At 29.5% G+C, this 21,259-nt stretch overlaps 1 protein-coding gene across 1 annotated transcript; it reads left to right on the top strand.

Moving 5' to 3' along the window:
• The first annotated feature begins 11,733 nt into the window (after nt 1-11,733).
• NAC020 (NAC domain containing protein 20) lies at nt 11,734-16,249 on the top strand. Its single transcript, XM_085745015.1, has 4 exons — nt 11,734-12,026; nt 12,153-12,433; nt 13,580-13,960; nt 15,655-16,249. Exons 1-4 carry the CDS (start codon nt 11,870-11,872, stop codon nt 15,907-15,909), a joined length of 1,074 nt encoding a protein of 357 aa, XP_085601141.1. The 5' UTR covers nt 11,734-11,869; the 3' UTR covers nt 15,910-16,249.
• The last annotated feature ends 5,010 nt before the right edge of the window (nt 16,250-21,259 follow it).

Raw genomic sequence — 21,259 nt, forward strand, 5'->3', positions numbered from 1 at the left:
TGCCACCTCGTTTCAAAACTTCATTTCCAAGTTGGGACTTTGCAATCCGCATAGTCCAACTTGAGGGGGAGTATTACCATTTATCACTTAATATTTAACTATAGTTATTTCTTGTATTTAACTTAGTTAGTCTCTTAGTCTTTCACTAGCTTAATTAGAATTAAAATAGCCAGTACCGTAACTGTTTTGGCTACTTAGTTTCTTTACCATTGTATATAAGCTAGTGTACTGTATTGTATATATCATCAAAAACTGATCAATGAAATTTCTTCAAATTACTTTTCTGTGCATACCAAGAATTATTGTCTCACTATTGCTTCTCAAATGTTAAACAATCAAAACAATTTTTTTAAGGAAGTAATATCATTGTTAAACACCATTAAATTTGAAGAATGTTATTTGAACAACCATTTTATGTGATAACTTGTGAGACAAACAAAATTTACAAAGAAATGTATGTTTTGGCACAAAAACCAAAGCAATGGAAAGAGAATATGAGAACATGATATGAGTATGAGAAAAAAGTTGTCATAAAAGTTGTTATAAAATAGTTGTTCAAATATTATTTCTCTTAAATTTAATGTCTCTTAAATACAAATTATATGATAAAAAATGTAAAAATACTTGACATACTAAAGTGTGAGTTCAAACCTACAACACTTTTTTCTCCATACTTAATGTGTGTAAATTTCGTTAGGTGAACTCTTTAAAAGATGAAAAAATGAAATTTAATGATAAAACATAAGTGAATTTTCTATTTATTTTTTCTATCTCTGATTTTCACAATTATTTTAGTTTTTTTTTGTAGTGAATTTTTTTCCTCCCAGTTATTTTTTTTTTGAAACTGCAAAAAATATTAAGCCCTGTTTGTGTAAGACACAAAAACAAAGGGCGAAAGGGATAGGTTACAAAAAATTATGTATATAGAACATCCACGAGGAACTACCAAAAAATTATGTATATTTGAGGAACCTTATAATTAACAAGCCACCCACATAAAGAACAAACCAAATCCAAAACCCCTACACCCAGATAATTATTCAAAGCTTTTAAAATTTTAAGTGCAAAAATAGGGGAATATTTATTTTTGCATCATATAATTCCCTTCATTATGCTTTCATGCATTTTAGCACTTTATCAACCAAACAACTAAGATCGTGTGTGAAAGGTTGCATGGCTTTAACAACTATTCAACATATCTCTCTGTCTCTGATTTTGTTTATGAATTCATTGAAAATTAATATAAAATAAACCATGTGAGTGATAGAGCTAAGTAAAGTGTTATGTGTAACTGGATCAGAATAAAATAGGTATAGGTATTACTTTATTTATTAGGAGCTTATAGTGTTACTATAGTTCATACTTCATTGGAGGTAATGAATAAGTTTGGAATCTCTTTATGTAAAAATTAAAAGCAATATACTACTAAATTTTTTTGCTCACAATATTGTTAGAATGAAAAATTTCTGAAGTATATATGGATTTTTAACACAATAGAAAAGGTCTTTCGTCAAAAGACCCCAGAACCCTTTCTCTCTTACTAATGGAATTGATTTTACACTACTCAATCCACATCATGTAAGTGTTAAAACTATAAAGCTAGTTAAGCAAAGATCCAAACAGATAGAAAAGTTGGTTTGCAGCCAATAAGAATGTGGGATAGCCGTTTTACTTGAATGTGATAACTTCCAAGCAAAAATATATGGACAAAAAGGATTTGACCTTGGCTCTTTTAATTTTTACACCATATATATAAATTCTAGTTTATTAGTTCTTTTTTAACTTTTAGAGTGTGTTTGGACCAATTAGTTTTTCTAGGTGAAGTAATTTAGAGGGTAGTTCAAATTCTTTTATGCAATTTCTAAGGTTTGGATGATAAATTTTGAAGAATTTTTAAATGGATGAATTTCGTAAAATGTTTTGTCAAAGCTAAATTTTTAGAGAATTTCAAATTGGTCCTTATTATTATTTCAAATTATCTGAATTTGTTTATATATATATATATATATATATATATATATATATATCAAACATTTACATATTAGTCCCTATTATTTTTCTTCAAATTTTGATAATTGACTCCTCTATTTTTTTAAATTGCTAATCGGCTCCTCAACTTTATAAAATTCTCATTTTGAGTCAGTTTTCATTATATACTAATACTTCTATTTAATTTTTTTTTAAATTTATACAAAAAATCTAGTTCAACAAAGTTAAAAAAAATAAAAAAAATATTACAAAATATTAAAAATAAAGGAAATAAAATTAAAACATTTAAAATGTCTAAAATTCTAGTTTACCTAGAATTTCCTATTAGTTAATCAAAATTCTCTCTCATGTACCAAAACTCCCTAGTGTAACCGACCAAGACAATATAAATGCAGCTACTATTTGATAAAATAAAAGCCACCCTTAATAATGCTTGCTAAATATTTATACAATTTTCCTAAACAAACTTTCACTTATAGCTTGGTAGTGTTGTGTGAGGGAGAAGGCTAGTCAAAGATTTTGTGTTGTAATGATTAAAGTGATTAGGATGTCTTTACTCATATGAAAATGATTTTTTTAAGGAAAGGACAATAAATAAACAAGGAGCAAAGGAAACAGTAAAGAAAAAGTAAAGTTGGATAGAAGGGGGGAAATTAAAGGGAAAAAATTGTAAAAAGAAAAGAAGACAATGACTGTATGCCAGGTTGATTTGTTCAGATGCTTAGTGGGTCCATCTTGAATTTCTGAACTGATTAATGATAAAAGATTAAAAGGGTTCTTTTCAACTTGGGCCAAATTTAGAAGGAACATCTCATGGACCCACTCTTTTATATAGGTTTTTTAAAGTAAAAATGAATGAATCAATATTTTTCTTTTGGTGAACTGTGAATGAATCAATTAATTTCACTTTATATGTAACAAAAAATTTAACAACAAAATATAACAATATTTAACAGATATTTTGCATTAAAAATGATAACTAATAGTTTTTTCTTATTAACATATTGAACCTACGTTTGGATGAACGGTTTTGCAGGAGAAGGAAGTGAAAATACTCCCTCCGTCCTTATATCTAACTTCCCATTTGACTTTATTTTTGTCCCTAAATCTAAACCCCTTTTCAAATTACTAGATGCATTTATTATTATTTTCCTAAACATACCCCTAATTAATACTACTAACTTATCTTGAAATTTAAAAAGCCAAATTTAATACATATACAAACAAAGGACAATATGGTAATATTAACACACAAAAAAGACATAATAATTACAATGACAACTTTTCTTAAGAAATGTGAAAAAAAGCAAAGGGAGGTTACATTAAGGGACAGAGGGAGTATTACTTTCTCTTTTAAATTATGAATAATATAAAACAGTTTTTAAAATTAATTAAGTGTAATTAAAGATTATATAATCATTTAAAATGTTGGTTTTTTATTTTATTAAAAAGACTATATATATATATATATATTTAGGGGGCTGTTAACTTGCATCCACCTAAAAACACTAAGGTGCAAGTTAACAAGTTGCACCTACTTGTACTTTACTAAAACACCATTTTGTCTCTATTAAACTTTATTTTAATTAAAAGGACATTTTTGTAAATAGCATAAATAATATTTGTTCATAATAGAAAAACATGGGTGTTTTGGTAAATAACTAGTATGTGCAGCTTGTTAACTTGCACCTTAGTGTTTTTAGGTGGGTGCAAGTTAACCGTCCATATATATATATATATATATATATATATATATATATATATATATATATTTTAAAATATAGACTAAGCCCTTCAATAATCTTCCTTCATAACATTTTTCCTAAACAAAGTAAAACATAGTACTTATTTTTAAGTTTTTTGTTGATAAAACATTTTTTTACGTTTAGGGGATGCTATTCTAGTCGAAGGATTCGTATCCCTCGAACGGCAATAGTCGTGTTCGAACCTATAATCTCCGAATGTAAGATCTATCTTTGTAATACTAGACCAAGCCTTTACAGTTTTTACTAAGAAAAATTCGTTTAAGTAATATTACAGCAACTATAAAAATTATTGCATAATAATAAAATAATACAACATTGATATTGTCCTCATAGATTATGTGTAAAATATCAATTCAAAAATGTGTTTACATTTTGACCAAGAAATAAATCATATTTTTGAATTTTTATATTGCTATATAATCAAGAATCAGATATATTGACTTAATGGATTAAAATGTTAGGAATAAGTTATAATTGATTTTATTTGGTATACCCTAAATTAGGTTTAATATGTTTATTTTAGGGGCTTGTCAAAAAAATGTTTATTTTAGGGGAACCATTAACATGATTTCATTGCCCTATTCTTTTTCTTCAAATTTACAAGATTAACCAAATGACTTATAAGCTCATATTACTAAAAAAGACCTATTTGATAACAATAAATTTTCTCACAAGCTTATAACTTATTTAAATTAGCTTATAGTTTTATTTTATTTAAGCTAAATCAAATAGCTTATTGATTAAAGTCTATAACAAATCATGTACGTTTCTCTCAATTTTAATCGGTGTTCTTTTTTTTCTTCACGAAGAAGCCAAATGGAATATATTTTAAAAAAGAAGTAAATAATCCCAAGCTAATTGCACAAAATGTGCCCGTAAAGAAATCAGATAAGTCTAATATTACATGAAAAACAAAACAAAAAAGGGTTAATTATGTTTTTGGTCCCTACAAAATTGCGACCTTGTAAGTTTAGTCCTTACTTAATTTTAATAGCATTTTTAATCCCTACAAAAAAAAATTTACATATAATTTTAGTCCCTGCTAAAATAAATTTTTTTATTAATTTTTTTATTAATTTTTTAATTTTCCTGATTTTTTAAATGATTTTAATTAGATTTTTCATTTATTTAATTAAAAAATGATTTTCTATTTATTTTTAATTTAATAATTACCCACGTGGCATGCCTTATGGGCGTTGACCGGTCAAAAGGACCAAATATGCAAAGGGGCTAAATCTTAGGGGACCAAAATTGTAGTTTTCATACTTAGGGGGCCAAAATCGCAACTTTTTGAAAGATAGAGGGCCAAAGTTGCACTTTAGCCAAAAAAATATCGCAAAAATTTGATTTCTACGTCCATATTTTTGTTACTTATATCTTAAACTTTTGTCGTTTTAAAAAATTCATATTTAATTTATTTCATGTTAAAAAATTATAGATTTTAGTAAATGAACCTTTCATAGTGTTCTAAACTTGTATAAAAAGAATCGTTAAAAAATTTAAGAGTTTAAGGATAATTAAACAAAATTTATTTTAGCAGGGACTAAAATTATATGTAAATTTTTTTTTGTAGGGATTAAAAATGCTATTAAAATTAAGTAAGGACTAAACTTACAAGGTCGCAATTTTGTAGGGACCAAAAACATAATTAACCTAACAAAAAAAGATAAAAACCAACACATGACATTGCCGTGGAGTATCCAAACAAAGTTTGTACACCAAGTTTGTACACATTAAACCATAACCATAAATGAAGTTTCACCCGATCAACAATCTGAGCGATAGATGATTGCTTGTTTTAAAAAATTCTTAGATTACACAACGTCTAAATAATCCAAACAGAAGTTATTCAAATTATTTGAAAACAAGTGTGACCATCCCTCCCGAAAAGATGGGCACCAGCAAACTTAGAAGCGAGAATATCACTATCAGAAAGGAATATAGTAAAAATTTCTAGCCAATGGAGAATAGAAGACCAAACAATCCCAAAAAGATTGCAGTGTTAAAACAAACGATTAATCGACTCCTCTTCCCACAACTTCCCGAACATAACAACGAACTTTGTTGAAGAATATCACATCGAAGCAATTTATCCTTAGTTGAGATTCTTTTAAAGGAACATCTTTGTTCTAGATAATGTCTATTGAATAAGGTTGGGCTTGTGATATAGTTTACAGACTCCTTTTACCGAATAACCTTGAGGTTAATCAAGCTTCCAAACCCATGTATCCTCAAACGAGTCCCGCAAAACAATATTATCCAATAAATAGCAACATTCCACAACCTTTGGTACCTTTTAAAATTAGGTTATTGGATTGTCGCTTATCCCTACCCTACTTAAATCATGTCTAAATCAACATTCTAATGAGCCATGTGTCATATTAAGAACGTATAGTAATTAATTAATTAATTAATTAATCAGAAAATTAAAGCGGCAGAGTAAAGTATCTACGACATAAGACATGTTACAAGAAGTGACATGCTACAACATTGCTAATTAATAACATATTCAATTGCAAAGTTGTTAATGAAATATTCTTTCGTGAACATTCACTAATATTTTAACAATTACTACATGCTTTAAGTATAATATACGACTATAAACAAAGAAAAAAAGTATAATATACGACTGTAGCAAGACAATATAGTATTTTGGGTTTGCTTTTGTATGCTATGGTTTTCATAATCAAATATCTTTCTAGTATACGCGGTGTCTTTAATCCAATCCAATATGTTGGACAAAGGGGTATCTATATGCTATGGTTTACATTATCAAATATCATTTGTTCAGAAGACTAGTCATCATTGCCTCTTATCAAAACAATGGAAGTTAATATAGGACCACATTTAGTAACATAAACAAATAGAAAGTAGAGCAACAATACCTAGAACGATCAAGATTTAAATAAAATATGATATGATATGATGGGTTCTGGCCTCAAAAAATTCATACCAAAAATAGTTTTGAATAGAAAAATGTCTACAGGTAAATCTTGCTCTAGCTTTTTATTATTGTGTACAAAAGCAGTCTTGCGTTTCACCTTTTTCTTTTTAAATTTACTGCGTTTTTTTTTTTTAAGGAGACTAGAAACTTGTGATGTTCTTTGGAGGCGTAAAATTATACCATAAGTGGCAGCAAGGAATTGACTTCGTCACCTACTTACAGTGAGAGAAAGCATGCCCAACGTAGAATATGAAATTCTAAATATTATTTTACAGTTGTAAATTACAATGCTGAAATTTAAATTGCCTAAATATACAAAAATTAATATTTATATTCTAATGTTTACGACACTCATGGTGTCTTGTGAAGAACCACTTTTAAAAGAGGAATTGACTCATGTCAACTTGTTTGTCAATATGTACAACCCTATGAAGCTTGGATATGTAGTTTACGACACTCATGGTGTCTAGTGAAGAACCACTTTTAAAAGAGGAATTGACTCATGTCAACTTGTTTGTCAATATGTACAACCCTATGAAGCTTGGATATGTAGTACGAGTGCAGGTACGATATGATACGGGTACGCGGTTACGCGAAAATTTTAAAATTCAGGATACAATACAATTAAGATATGTTAACAAATATTTATACTAAAATTTATATGCATGTAAAGTATTTGAGAAGGAAAAAAAAAGCATTGTTTACAATTCAACACTCCCTCTGTTTTAAAATAAAAGCAAAATTCACTTTTTAGGTTCATTCATTTAATGATGTATGTGGTCCATATTATGAACCACATACATCATTAAATGAATGAACCTAAAAAATGAATTTTGCTTATATTTTGAAACGGAGGGAGTACTACATAATCATAAAAGTTACAATTTACAAAAAATAATACATGTGATCAAAATAAAAAAATGTAAAGTTTTCGTATAAATCATATTCTATTTTTATTCATATATTAGGATATCAACAAATGTCTCAATAAAAGAACTCAAAACATAGTTTGTTTAAGAGTAAATTACACTCCCCTCCCCTCATAGATGCTTGAATTACACTCCCCTCCCCTCTTATGTTAAAATATACACCCCCTCCCCTCTTATTCAAAACATATTAGAAAATATTTCACTCTCCTCCCCTAAGAGATGCTTGAATTACATTCCTCTCCGCTCTTATGTTAAAACCTACACTTTACTCCCTAGATAATTTTTATTTTATTTATAATAATCTAGCAAAAAACCAATAATCTAACACACATAGAAAAAAAATAGTATTGCGGGTCTATTTTAATATAATTAAAATTTGAATACACATTTTTGCTATTTTTTATTCACAATTTAATTAACATAGAGTTTTAAACCCTATTATTAATTTTGAAACAACCTAAGATAAAATTAAAATATGTGAAAAATTACTATAGACAATAAATTATGGTTATTTGTAAGTTAATTTTATACTATAAATTATGAAATTAATAGCAAAATATTTAAATTTAATTATCATTGACATTTAAATTATAAAGAAATGAATTTATTTTTCCTTAAATGGTGGTTCGAAATTAGTATATATTATAAAAATGTTTATTTAAGTTAAAATAGATTAAAGTGTAGTGAATATTTAATTATTAAGGGAGAAAGTTGTAATTCAAGCATCTTATAGGGGAGGGGAGTGTATATCTTACTTTTCAAGGGAGAGAAGTGTATATTTTAACATAAGAGGGGAGGGGAGTGTAATTCAAGTATCTTTGAGGGGAGGGGAGTGTAATTTACTCTTTGTTTAATACTAATTGATTGAATCTCCTCTCTCTCTCTCTCACTCACTCTCTCTCTCTCTCTCTCTCTCTCTCTCTCTACTTCCATCTACCAAAAATATAATTTTTTATTGATTAATCGAAAAACAATTATAGTGATTCATATCTTAAATTGAATCATATACATCTCCATTGAATTTCCGCAACAAAAAGTAAACTCTAGTATACATTTAGACCTCTCCGTCAAACGACTTAAACACCTGAAAAAGATCTATCAAGCTCCTTAGTAAAATCAACTTCCAACGTAATCACCTACAAAGTCGATACCACACCTTTAAAACTACTAGACACATAACAAACATATGATCATGTGACTCCATATATTCCCCATAGAACACCCACGATGTTTCGTAAGGGTTCGTGACAATCCTCCTCCTTAAGAGATTAAGCCTAGTGGACACTCGATCAAGGTGCTTGAAGCCGCTTGGACCTCCTCCAAAGTAGTGGTGCCTTCCTCTTCGTCATCATCCATATTCACTTAAACTAATTAAAAGACTTCGATAAAGAACAAAGAAACAAAAAAGTCTTGTCCTCGTCATCCATATTCACATCAAGTTTTCCAAATCATCAAGAATGTTGTTAAATTTGGTCAGTTGCTCTGTGATAGGTTTAGACTCCACAATCCTAAATGAGTAGAGCTGTATTGTCAAAAATTGTCTAAGAGACAAAGGTTTCATCCATTACAACTCCAACTTAGCCCATATAGATGCCTCGGTAGCTTCCCACGTGACATGATAACACGATATTACTACTTTCCTTGTTTATCATTTGTAGCTTCTCCGCTTGTTTCAAGTTAGATGAGATCACAACTTCATCCTTTCATCCTTTGTAGCTTCTCCGCTTGTTTCAAGTTAGATGAGACCACTTGCATATTAACATTCCATAACACAAAATCATTACTTCCAGAGAACTTCTAGATATCCCACTTTGAACCCATGACACTCACCTAACAAATTTACCCCATTGTCCCACGATGGACGCCAAATGTTGTGAATTCAAGACTTAAATAACACATCAATAAACTTAGATGCGTGGAGAAAAAGAAAGGAGCAATCAAAATCAAAGTAGCTTTAAGAAGCAGCAGCAACAACAACAACAACAAACAAAACTAGACCTAAGTGTGAAGGAACACCACAAGCATAATCAAAAGAACCAAGCTAGATACGGGACTAGGAAAAACTAGCACACCAATATTGGTTTACCCAATTTTTAAAAATTTATCCTACATCTAGGAGAGAGAACAGCTCTCCAATCCACTATGAAAATAGTGATACAAAAAGGATACAAGAAATTAGATCTAAAGCTCACAAAATTCAAACCCTAATTTCTACACATTTTTCAGTCACTCACAACCCACTATGAATCCTAATAGAAAATAGTAAAGAAAGCTTTTTGGTCCTTTCTCTTATGATCTCACTAAATAAGGTCTTTGTGAAGGTGTTTCCCAACCCAAGAATCTCTCCCAAGGACAGTCATCCTTAGCTTTTTTCCCATAATATTTCTCTCTTTTCGATACCAAAATCTTGAAGCAACCTTAAAAAAAAAATTAAGATTGAAAGCTTATATTAGTACTGAGACCCTAAAAATATCGGGCCACGATTTACTTGAATCGCACCATGATTTGGAGCTCGTACACAATTTAATACTAAACTTTATCCAAAATTGGACTATGATTTTTGATGAACCAAAAACTGCTTCTCCTATCGCACCACGATTTTTCGAAATCATACCATGATTTTTTATGAACCTTCAACATTATTGATTAATTTATCAACATGATGCAAAATGAAGTCTAAAGTTTTGGGGGTAAGATAGAGTTAACCGTAGAGAAGTTAGGAGAGCTAACCCGTTTGATTAAATTATTATTAAGGAAATCTAAAGATTAGAGGCTACCAAACCGAATCTAATTCCATTTCAAGGTAACCATAAACCTGTACGTCGTATATACAAATTTTCATATGATAAGATTGGCCACATTCATTTTTATCCTTCCTTTTTACATGACTGTATTATACTGAAGCCCAGGGTCCAGGGGCATGCAGCTTTAGTACATAGCTTGCACATGATGAACCAATACGTATAAGATTCTATATACCTTGTTCCCTTTTGCATGGAATGCTAGCTAGGTATCTAATTATGAAAAAACACACTATGACATCATAAAATACATGCAGATATTATTATTTTTTATATAAAAAATCATGTGAGTTGGATTTCAATGCTTTTAGAGAGATATTTATATATTTCTCGCATAAACCCCTACCATAGTTTATATGAACACAATAATTCATTTTTGGTAATTATAAGATCATAGATAAATTCATACCGACTGAACCAAGAGATATATACTACATATTATTTCTGAAACAATACATACAATCAATTACAATATACAAACCTCAATACATACTACTCCCTCCGTCCCGAATTAATTGAGTCATTGACTCATTTCACACTTATTAATAAAAATGTATAAATAAAGGGTCTTGCTAACCAGTGTCCTCAGGGCAATGGTTAAGGAACTTACAAATAGAAATTTTGTCTTGGAAACATAAGATGTTGCTTTTGATAAAGTAATGATTACATATCTTTTTCATTAAAACTTGCTTGATTTAGATGCTTAACCATTGCCCTTAGGGCATTGGTTAGCATTCTCCATAAATAAAGGGGAAAGTGGAATATATTGAATTGGGAATGATGAAAGTAGTATTAATTAGAGTTATAAAGGGGAAAAAGTGGAATATATTGAATTGAGAATGATGAAAATAATATTGAAAATTGAAATGTCTCAGTTATTTTGGGACACTTTTTTTTAGTAAATGGTTCAGTTAATCCAGGATGGAGGGAATATATATTATGTAGAAAAAACCTCAATTTTACATTATAATGATGAAAGACATAAATATCAAATGTTACATGATTAATTAATAATTATGGCAGCATAGATTATATATATGGACGGTTTAGTGGACCCACAGAAGCTTTTGAGAGGGACACTGTTTTTTGTTAGTTTATGAGCAGACAAAAGCAGAGAAGCTTCTTATCCTCTCCCTCTAGGTTTTCACACAACAACTTACACATAGAATCTCTTCAAAAGCCAAAGTATTATATCCCCTTTTACACTTTAGCCCTTCATTTTTCACCATAATTCCACTTTAACCCTTCATTTAGTAATATAATATACCAAAAACTCAAGGGTAAATTGTACATTCTTTGATCACAACAGTGGCCTATTTAGTTCAATGTTACTCAAGTTGTTTTAGTTCATATTCCTATTTCCCAAATTCTCTCTCTCTCTCTCTCTCTCTCTCTCTCTCTCTATTTCTCTATCTACAATTAATTCATCAAAAGTTTACAATGGCTCCAATGACTCTACCACCTGGATTCAGGTTCCACCCTACAGATGAAGAACTTGTTGCTTACTACTTAGAAAGAAAAATAACAGGAAGAACTATAGAGCTTGATATCATTGCAGAAGTTGATCTCTACAAATGTGAACCTTGGGATTTACCAGGTACATTTCTTAAAATAATATATAATCATCTCATGCATTCATATTTTTATTTTTAATTTTATATAATTCAGTCATCAAATATATATATGAATGGTAGTAATTTCTATTATTTGATTTTTTTTGCAGAAAGATCATTTCTTCCTAGCAAGGATATGGAGTGGTATTTTTATAGTCCAAGAGATAGAAAGTATCCAAATGGGTCAAGAACAAATAGAGCAACAAGAGGTGGTTATTGGAAAGCAACTGGAAAAGATAGGGCAGTGAACTCTCAAAAGAAACAAGTTGGAATGAAGAAGACACTTGTTTATTACAAAGGTAGAGCACCTCATGGGATTAGAACCAATTGGGTTATGCATGAATATCGACTTATTGAATCACATCCTGGTGCTTCTCTCTCCTCTTTGAAGGTACATATTAAGATTTATGTAACATTTTTTTTTTAACGACAAATGTTAATAATTAGTTGTTAGTAATATTCGTGAGAGAATTTGAAATTGGCATGAAATTATTTCTCTCATTAATATTATCTTGTTCTTCTATTAATCTTCTCTTTTTAAGAAGGAATATGTTAGCTTGGTAATTTTTAGGCTTTGTTTTGTATAAATATCATTTAAGAAATAACTAAATAGAACTAGGGTTTTGATGAAAATAGGTAATATTATGAAACATTTGTGTCATAATAAAGGAGGGAAACAGTTGATTTCGGTTGTTAGGTTGCTGTATACAAATAGTAGGAGAATGATTCTTTTTCTCTCTCTTTTATCTATCTTTTATAGTTTTGTAACCAAAAAAAAAAAAAATCTATCTTTTATAGTTTTATGTATAACAATTGATTGTGTTGTCCCCTTCTAATTAGGAGTTAATGTTAGTTTTTTTTTTTTTTTTACTTAAGGAGTTTATTTAGTTTTGAGAATGTCTTGTTTTGATGAAAATAGAATTTGGTATTTGAGTTTAAGTATCTATTCTCTTAATTTTATATATCATTTTTTGCTGCTTTAAAAAATTGAATTTTTTCATAGATGGAACCCTAAAAGGATACAAAAATAAATTCATGAGACAAAACCGTTGTTTAGTGCTTGCTTTAATCCAAAATTTGTATATCACTAGTCTATACAGGATTCTTTTGAGATTGATCAGCTTATGTTGTTATCATTATCTCACATAATCAAACTCATCTCTACTGTTTTGAACCTTGTTCTACAAGGATGCACATGCCTACACTAGTCACTATATGTTCCTTTATTTTCTTTTTCTTTATATGATTTGCAAACTTTAATTTTTCTTTTGTCATCTTTAAAAAAATAGCTTATGATCTAAATGTTGTGATGAAAAATTCAGATCCGTGTACGTAGTATTACTATTAACCCTTTTCCTTTTCCAATCTTGTTATACATTTGCTTTATATTTTCTTACTTTTTTCTTGCATTGCATCCAATATCATAGTGTTTAATTTTAAGTACACTCTCAATGTATAGTATGAATTAAATCATTGCTTTTGACTACACAAATAAATGTACCTTTAAAAGCTAAGTAATGTTATGAAAAAATTTCAGGATTCCTATTCATTGTGTCGAATTTTCAAGAAGACAATTCAAATTCCAACAAAAAATAATGAAGAGGAACAAGTTAAGGATACAAAGAAAGAAATGATGGTCTTAGAAGAACAAATGCAAGGGGAAGACTCAAGTGGTGGCACAGAGATTTCAAGAGAAGTAATGCAAACTATGGATGAAAAAATTCTTAATCAAGATAAACATCCAAAATTTCCATGTGATGCTTCTTCATCTGAGGTCACTCAAGGAACATGTACACCAACAGATACATGTAATGATATACCCACAGAGGATTTTCATGCACAATTTGCCTATGAAGAAGAAAATAGTTCAGCTATTTCTTATCCAATGGGAATAAGCTACCCTTCAAATTTATTTCAGGTAACATTTTTGATACTGATACTTAATAAGATTATTTGGTAGCATAAAAAAAAGATTATTATTAAAATTATTTACCTTTAATTAAAACAACCTTAAAAATCATATATACAATTGATTGTGATTGTTTGGTAGCATAAAAAAATACTTCAATTTCATAAACTACATGATTGTTTGATTTTGTATTGTAGTAATATTCACGTAGATGTGTCATGAATCTATTAGATTAGTAGGGGACATATGAAAAAGCAAAAGTGGGGTCATTGTATGATCATTATTATATTGATCTGCTTGGTATATTAACTTTTCCTTTTTCTCCATGTTTGTAGCATTTATGCTCATGATGACTTCCTTTGCTTATACTCTGCATTTCCAGCCCTATTATGTATTAATCAAATTTAGGGCTTCATTATCACACCACAAATGTTACATACAATAAATCACTTCCAGTTCTTACTTCACACATTTGCATCAACTTGAACCTTTATAAAAATGTTGAAATGCCAATGAAAATTAGAGAGAGAGAAAGTTACCTCTATTTTTTGGAGTATATTTTAATAGTATATGTCTTAGTAATTTTACATGTAAATTTTTGGATTTTATCAATGGCCCACATAGCTTATTTTTGAGTTTCTCTTTTGATCTTAAAGTGATGAAAGTTGGGAGTATGATGAAGTCCTCAATCTTTTTATAAAGCTCACTTCTAAAATTCACTTGGACTGACTCCAATTTAGCTTTTCTTCACCATTCCCTATAATTTCTTTTGACTGACTATATACTCAAAACGTTTTCCAAAGTAAAGATCTCTTTACTCCCATTTTTCCTCACGGTTTGTTAGGTTTCAATGACTAAAGCATATGCACATACCAAACCACTAAGATACATCTTTAGCTTTAATCACATTCTTTTTTATCAATAATGTTTTGATCATTTCCAATTTTAGCAAAAGCTATAGTGATGTTACAACTATTTCAACTATCTTTACAATATTTATTGAATTCATGCGAGCAATATATGCATTTGATTGGGGACTTCAGTAAGTTCAAATTTTCTCTTACACCCATAAATCAAGTACATCACTTTTTAATCTTTTCAATTTAAACCTAAAGCCTCTACAATAGAAATAACCCTACTCTTCTTTTGCCACTTGCACTATTCCCAAGAGTAACTTTAGTTCCAATTAGCTAGGCATGAGTTATACATGCATATGTCTTCATAGTTCATATATTTCAATAAGAACATTATTATTTTGAAGAAATTCAATAAGAACATTATAATTTATTTTTAAAGAGCTAGCAAAAAATACATAATTCAACATAAATTTGGTGACGAGATAATTAGTATTTATATAATTAAAATATTAAAGAAAAGCTTGCATAGTTCATATATTTCAATAAGAACATTATTATTTTGAAGAAATTCAATAAGAACATTATAATTTATTTTTAAAGAGCTAGCAAAAAATACATAATTCAACATAAATTTGGTGACGAGATAATTAGTATTTATATAATTAAAATATTAAAGAAAAGCTTGCATTTAGTCTTATATAATTTTCGTCGATAAATTTGGTGACGAGATAATTAAACATAAATTTAATTTTTATGCACTAATATTTTGACATTGATTTTATTTTTTCTAGTAATATACATCATTGATATTTAATAATTAATATAGCATTTTTTTTAATGATGCAGGATATAGAAATACCTATGTATGGTGGCTTCTATAATCAATTCCCTCAAACACCTTTAATGATGGAAGATTTCTCACAAATAGAGACAAAATCAATAGTGAAGCCTGATATATCTCATGACTGCTTTTTGTATGACAAATACAGAGACTGTATGAATGGAACACTTGAAGAAATCATCTCTTTATGTTCCTCTCAAGATCATTCTGTGGCTTTTCCTATGCCAGAGAATGATTATTATACTAACATAAATGCATGACTCAAACTATAGTATATCATATCATTAATATTCATTTGACACAGAAACATTTGTGTTGGCTAAAATAACCACACAAATGGTTTTTTTTTTTGTTCTTTTCTTTTTTCAGCCGCATAGTAGAGGCTACTACACATATGGTGTACTGAAAAGATAGTAGAATATGCTGGCCAAGGAGGCTAGCTAGTTGGCATAGTTTTCTTTTTCTTTTGTTTGTGTTTTTTTTTCCTTTTTTCATAGAGGGTTTTTTATTTTGTTACAATGTTATATAATCTTGTATGTTGGTGTTCAAATATTTTGTCTTCTATGGAAGCAAATGGATATGGGGATAATTTATTTACAATTGTGCTTCTTTATGCACTTCATTATTTGTAGGGAGAAAAATCAAGCAATTCAAGAAATTTAGCTACACATCCAATGATTTTAATGGGATACACAATCAAGGATTTTACTCGACTACTTTTGTAAGATCAATACGAGATAGCGAAATCGAAAATCGTAAAGTCAAAATAGAAGAGTTTTACTCTAATACTCAGTTACTTTAGTTAACTAATTCACATACACACACAAGCATATATAGCTAGACATGTATACACAAAATTGTTACTTCTCATGTACACACGTACAAGCATAAAATTAAAATTATAATACAAGAACAAAATACTACCTCCGTCCCTAATTATAGGACCCTTTTGAGAAAAAATTTTGTCTCTTTTTATAAGACCCTTTTGGTATTTCCAAGTACATTAATTAATTCTTTACCAACATACCCCTATTTATTTATATCTTTTTCTTCAATCAACATTAAATATTACATTGAAAACATAAACTAACTCTCTCTTTTAAAGGATAAAATTGTAAAAACAATACTAATTACTAACAAATTTATTACACTTATCAATTTTCTTAATATGCGTTATTTTTTCAAAAGGGTCTTATAATTAGGGACGGAGGTAGTAACTTATAAATCATAAATACATTAAACTAAATTAATAAGTCATAATCTTCATCCCTCAAATTCATAACATCCAAGTAATGAGTTCATAAAGTAACTTAAAATGCAAAAGACTAAGTTCATAAGTACTAAAAAAAAAAGCCAAGAATCCTTCAAAATCGCGAAAAAACCCGTGATTTTGCTGCGGTTTCACGATTTCATGTGATTTTGATGGATCTTACCACGATTTTGCAAGTTTTTCAATTCTACAATCAATTTGAAACGATGAATGTGAGTAAAATCAAAAAATCGTAGGATTTTGCGTGCGATTTTGATCGTGATTTTGACAATAATGGGAATACACATACATACAAATACAACAACGAAAAACTAGAACACCCAGATCTGTTACATGATTTGACACCAACAAACTGCAACCGTAAGAAATGTATATCACTCAAAATGTTTTTTTTTTTTTGAAAAAGCTAAATTAGCCAACTCAAATTGAAACCAGAGAGAATCAAATCTAAGACCATGAGGAGGAGCACACTCCCAGGTCCCAAGCCAATACCTGATGAGAACCTAATATTCTCACCTTATAAAAGAGAATTTTGATAAAAAAAGTCACTTTATGTGAATTTGGAAGCTTTGCTTCTTTTTGGTTCTGGATTGAACCATGCATTGATCATATCAAGAATCCTTTCTTGTGGTGATCCTCAATCCCATAGACTTATCACTTTCTTGGATTAGGAAGTGTGGCGTCCAGTTCTTTCCATTCTATTTCTCCATTTTATCCAAAAAATTTGTTTGGGTCAAAATTCTGCCATTTATCCATTATAGCCCAAATTTCCATTTTTTTTCATTCTGTTTTATTATCATATTTTATCCAACATTCACAAAAAAATACAAAACTAAAATCACAACCCTTTCTGTCTTTTATCATTTGGTAATCAGAGCATAGGTTCAAATCAGGTGTTATCTATCCTTTGATTTTTATTTTTCAATTTCAAAATCTTTTTCATTTGCATACTATCCTTGAAATTTCTTCATCTCAGTTTCTTTTTGAAGTATTAAACAAAAAAATATGGCTCATGAAATTCAAGCTTCAATTGAATATTTTGATAAAGTATGGAGAGAAAAAAGTCTTGAGAATATCAAGAGAAGATCAAGTCCTTCTTCTGCTCTTAGGGTGTGTTTGGATCACCAAAGAAAGTGAAAGAAAAGATTGTAAGAGGAAAGATTGTTAAAGGAAAGAAAGTATGAGGAAAGTGAATGGAAAGTGAGATGATTTGTTAGGTTGTTTGATTATAGTGAAAGTGAATAGAAAGTGGAAGGAAAGAATAAACTATATTTTGTAAATGACATTTATACCCTTTTATAAAAATGATATATACACATATGTATTATACAATTTTAATTTAATATAACAAATTATTTTAATAACATGTGTACCAATAATGTGTGTGTGTGTGTGTGTGTGTGTGTGTGTGTGTGTATATATATATATATAAATATAAATCATCTGCCACTTAATACTTTTAGGTACCGAAAGATACATAGCTATTATTAGTAAAAAAATAATAATTATATATCAAAACTCAATTAATATATTATAAACAAGATGATGGGTGGGTTTTATATTAAAATGAATGGAAAGTAGGATGATTGTTTAGTTGTTTGGTTTAAATGAAAGTGAGAAGAAAGTGAAAGGAAAGATAATTATATATTTAATAATTGACATTACTACCCTTTATATAATATTATATATTTTGTCAAAAGTATTATATCATATCCTATGATAACAAGTGACTGAGAGTACTTTATTCAAAAAAAAAAAAAAAAAGGTGACTGAGAATACTATTAAAATAAAAGCGACAAAAAATTGAACAAAAGCAAAATTGTGTAAACGGAGTAGTAAACAAAGGTTTCCAAACGGATGGCATTTTTGTCTTTTTATAAAATTAATGGGCATCCAAGGCTTTCCTCTCCATTATGGGCGGAAAGGTTTTTAGGAGTGGGGTCCACCAAAATCAACACTTTCTTTCCTCTCTGACACACAACCAAACGATGGAAACTCTTCTCTCCACTTACTTTCCATGCTCTCTTCTATCTCTCCACTTACTTTCCTTGGAACCAAACATACCCTTAGAGAGTCACAAAGAAATAGGAGAGAGGAAATGAGGGCAATAATTGATAGAGGAATGGCTGATATCTCCAAAACACTAGAGGAGAATCTCCTTCAAGTTCAAAATCATTATATAGAGCCTAAAATAAATGTTGAAGAAAAAGAGAGTCTTGTTATAAATGAAACTCATGAGGAAGAATGTGAAAAGAAAAGAGAAGAAATAAAAGAAAGTGGTGAAAAAGAAGTAGAGGAAAAAGGAGAAGAAAAGGAGAATGAGAAGGAAAAGGAAGAGAAAAATGTTGGGAAGTTTTGGCTTACTATTACATTAGTACCTTCTTCTAAGTTGGTTTGTGTTTTCAAATGTTGGGATTCTTCTTCTAATATTATTCAATTGTCTAACATTTCTTTATGTCATGAAGGAAACAGAGAGAATGAAGAAACTTTTTCTCAACAGGTGGAAGGAAATTATGTGCTTTGGAAAGATGATCATGTCCACAAATCACAAGGGGGAGAAAATCCAACAAATTTTATCAATCAAAATAAGGAGTTTTCTAAAGTGGAAATTCCATGTGATGAATTCTATAGAGTTATTTTTGACCCCGGAGGTAATCAATCTACAAATTCGAGGTCGAATTCTCTTGAAGAGGGGGAGTATGATGAGAACCTAATATTCTCACCTTATAAAAGAGAATTTTGATAAAAAAAGTCACTTTATGTGAATTTGGAAGCTTTGCTTCTTTTTGGTTCTGGATTGAACCATGCATTGATCATATCAAGAATCCTTTCTTGTGGTGATCCTCAATCCCATAGACTTATCACTTTCTTGGATTAGGAAGTGTGGCGTCCCGTTCTTTCCATTCCATTTCTCCATTTTATCCAAAAAAATCTGTTTGGGTCAAAATTCTGCCATTTATCCATTATAGCCCAAATTTCCATTTTTTTTCATTCTGTTTTATTATCATATTTTATCCAACATTCACAAAAAAATACAAAACTAAAATCACAACCCTTTCTGTCTTTTATCAATACCACTAGGCCAACTCAAATGGGTTGTATCGCTCAAAATGTTACATTTGATTTACAAGAGGTATACTACCAATAATAAATGGTGTAGTGATTGCTAATGAATGCAACCATTTTTCTTTGCTAATGATAGATTGGTAATGAATGCATTGTCTAACACACCCTTACTAGATTGGAGTGTTGTTGGAAACTCCAAACTTGTTTTGTAAGTATTGATGATGAGATTTGGAGTGTGGTTTCGTAGGACAATTTACTAGCTCATTGGTGGTGTTGAGATGTTGAACTTTGGTCTTTCCTCGTTGTACCAGATCACAAACAACTAAGTGCATGTCAATGGATATGTGCTTCATGCAAGTGTTGTACACTGGATTTTGAGTGAGATATGTAGCACCTAGATATCGCAACAGATGAGAGGTGTTGGACGAAGGTACAACTAACTCAGTGATGAGTGATTTGGTCCAAGATAATTCAGTTGTAATGTTGGCTAAATATCTATATTACCTTGCTATTGATCGTTGTTTGGAAGACCTTGCTATTTGTTGTTATTGTTATTGCTGGAGGCTGTTTTTCTAATTGATTACCACTTCCTTTATTCCACACATTTTGTTTCATTTATGTGATTTTGTCGGAATTAGTGTTTTGATAGAAGGTGTCAAATTAGTGTTTTTTCTCTTGGTATTCATTGTAAGTGTGAGTGGCTTGAAAAATGGGTAGAAATTAAGTCTTGTTCTTTGTGAGATTTAAGCTAATTTCTTGTAACCCCTTTGTATCACTTTCATCATAGTGTATTGGAGAACAGCTCTCTCCCCAATAGTAGGTCATATTGGACCGAACTGAGTTACGAATCCTGATGTATTTGGCTTCATTATTGCTCTCTTATCTTTGTTGCTATGAATATGCTTATGGCGTTGCTTTACACATAGATTTAGATCTATTTGTTGTCGTTGTTGCTTAAGACTACTTTACTCATTGATTACAAATTTCTTTGCTCCAGACATCTCTATTTCATTGGTGTGATTTTGTCCAAATTCACGATATATATATATATATATATATATATATATATATATATATATATATATATATATATATATATATATATATATATATATATGAAAGACTTCATATGGTGTTGTGATAGAAGGTGGCAAAATTATCATCTTTCTTTAAGGTGCTTAAGGTTATTCCGGAGTGAGGAAAACTTTAGCATCACTTGTATTTGTTCTTTCAAGAAGAAATTAAATGTACTTTTGTTGTGAGAGAAATAAACT

This window comes from Medicago sativa, chromosome 2 (genome assembly GCF_051527215.1).
Source record: "Medicago sativa cultivar Bolivia chromosome 2, Bolivia_mono, whole genome shotgun sequence".
NCBI lineage: Eukaryota > Viridiplantae > Streptophyta > Magnoliopsida > Fabales > Fabaceae > Medicago > Medicago sativa.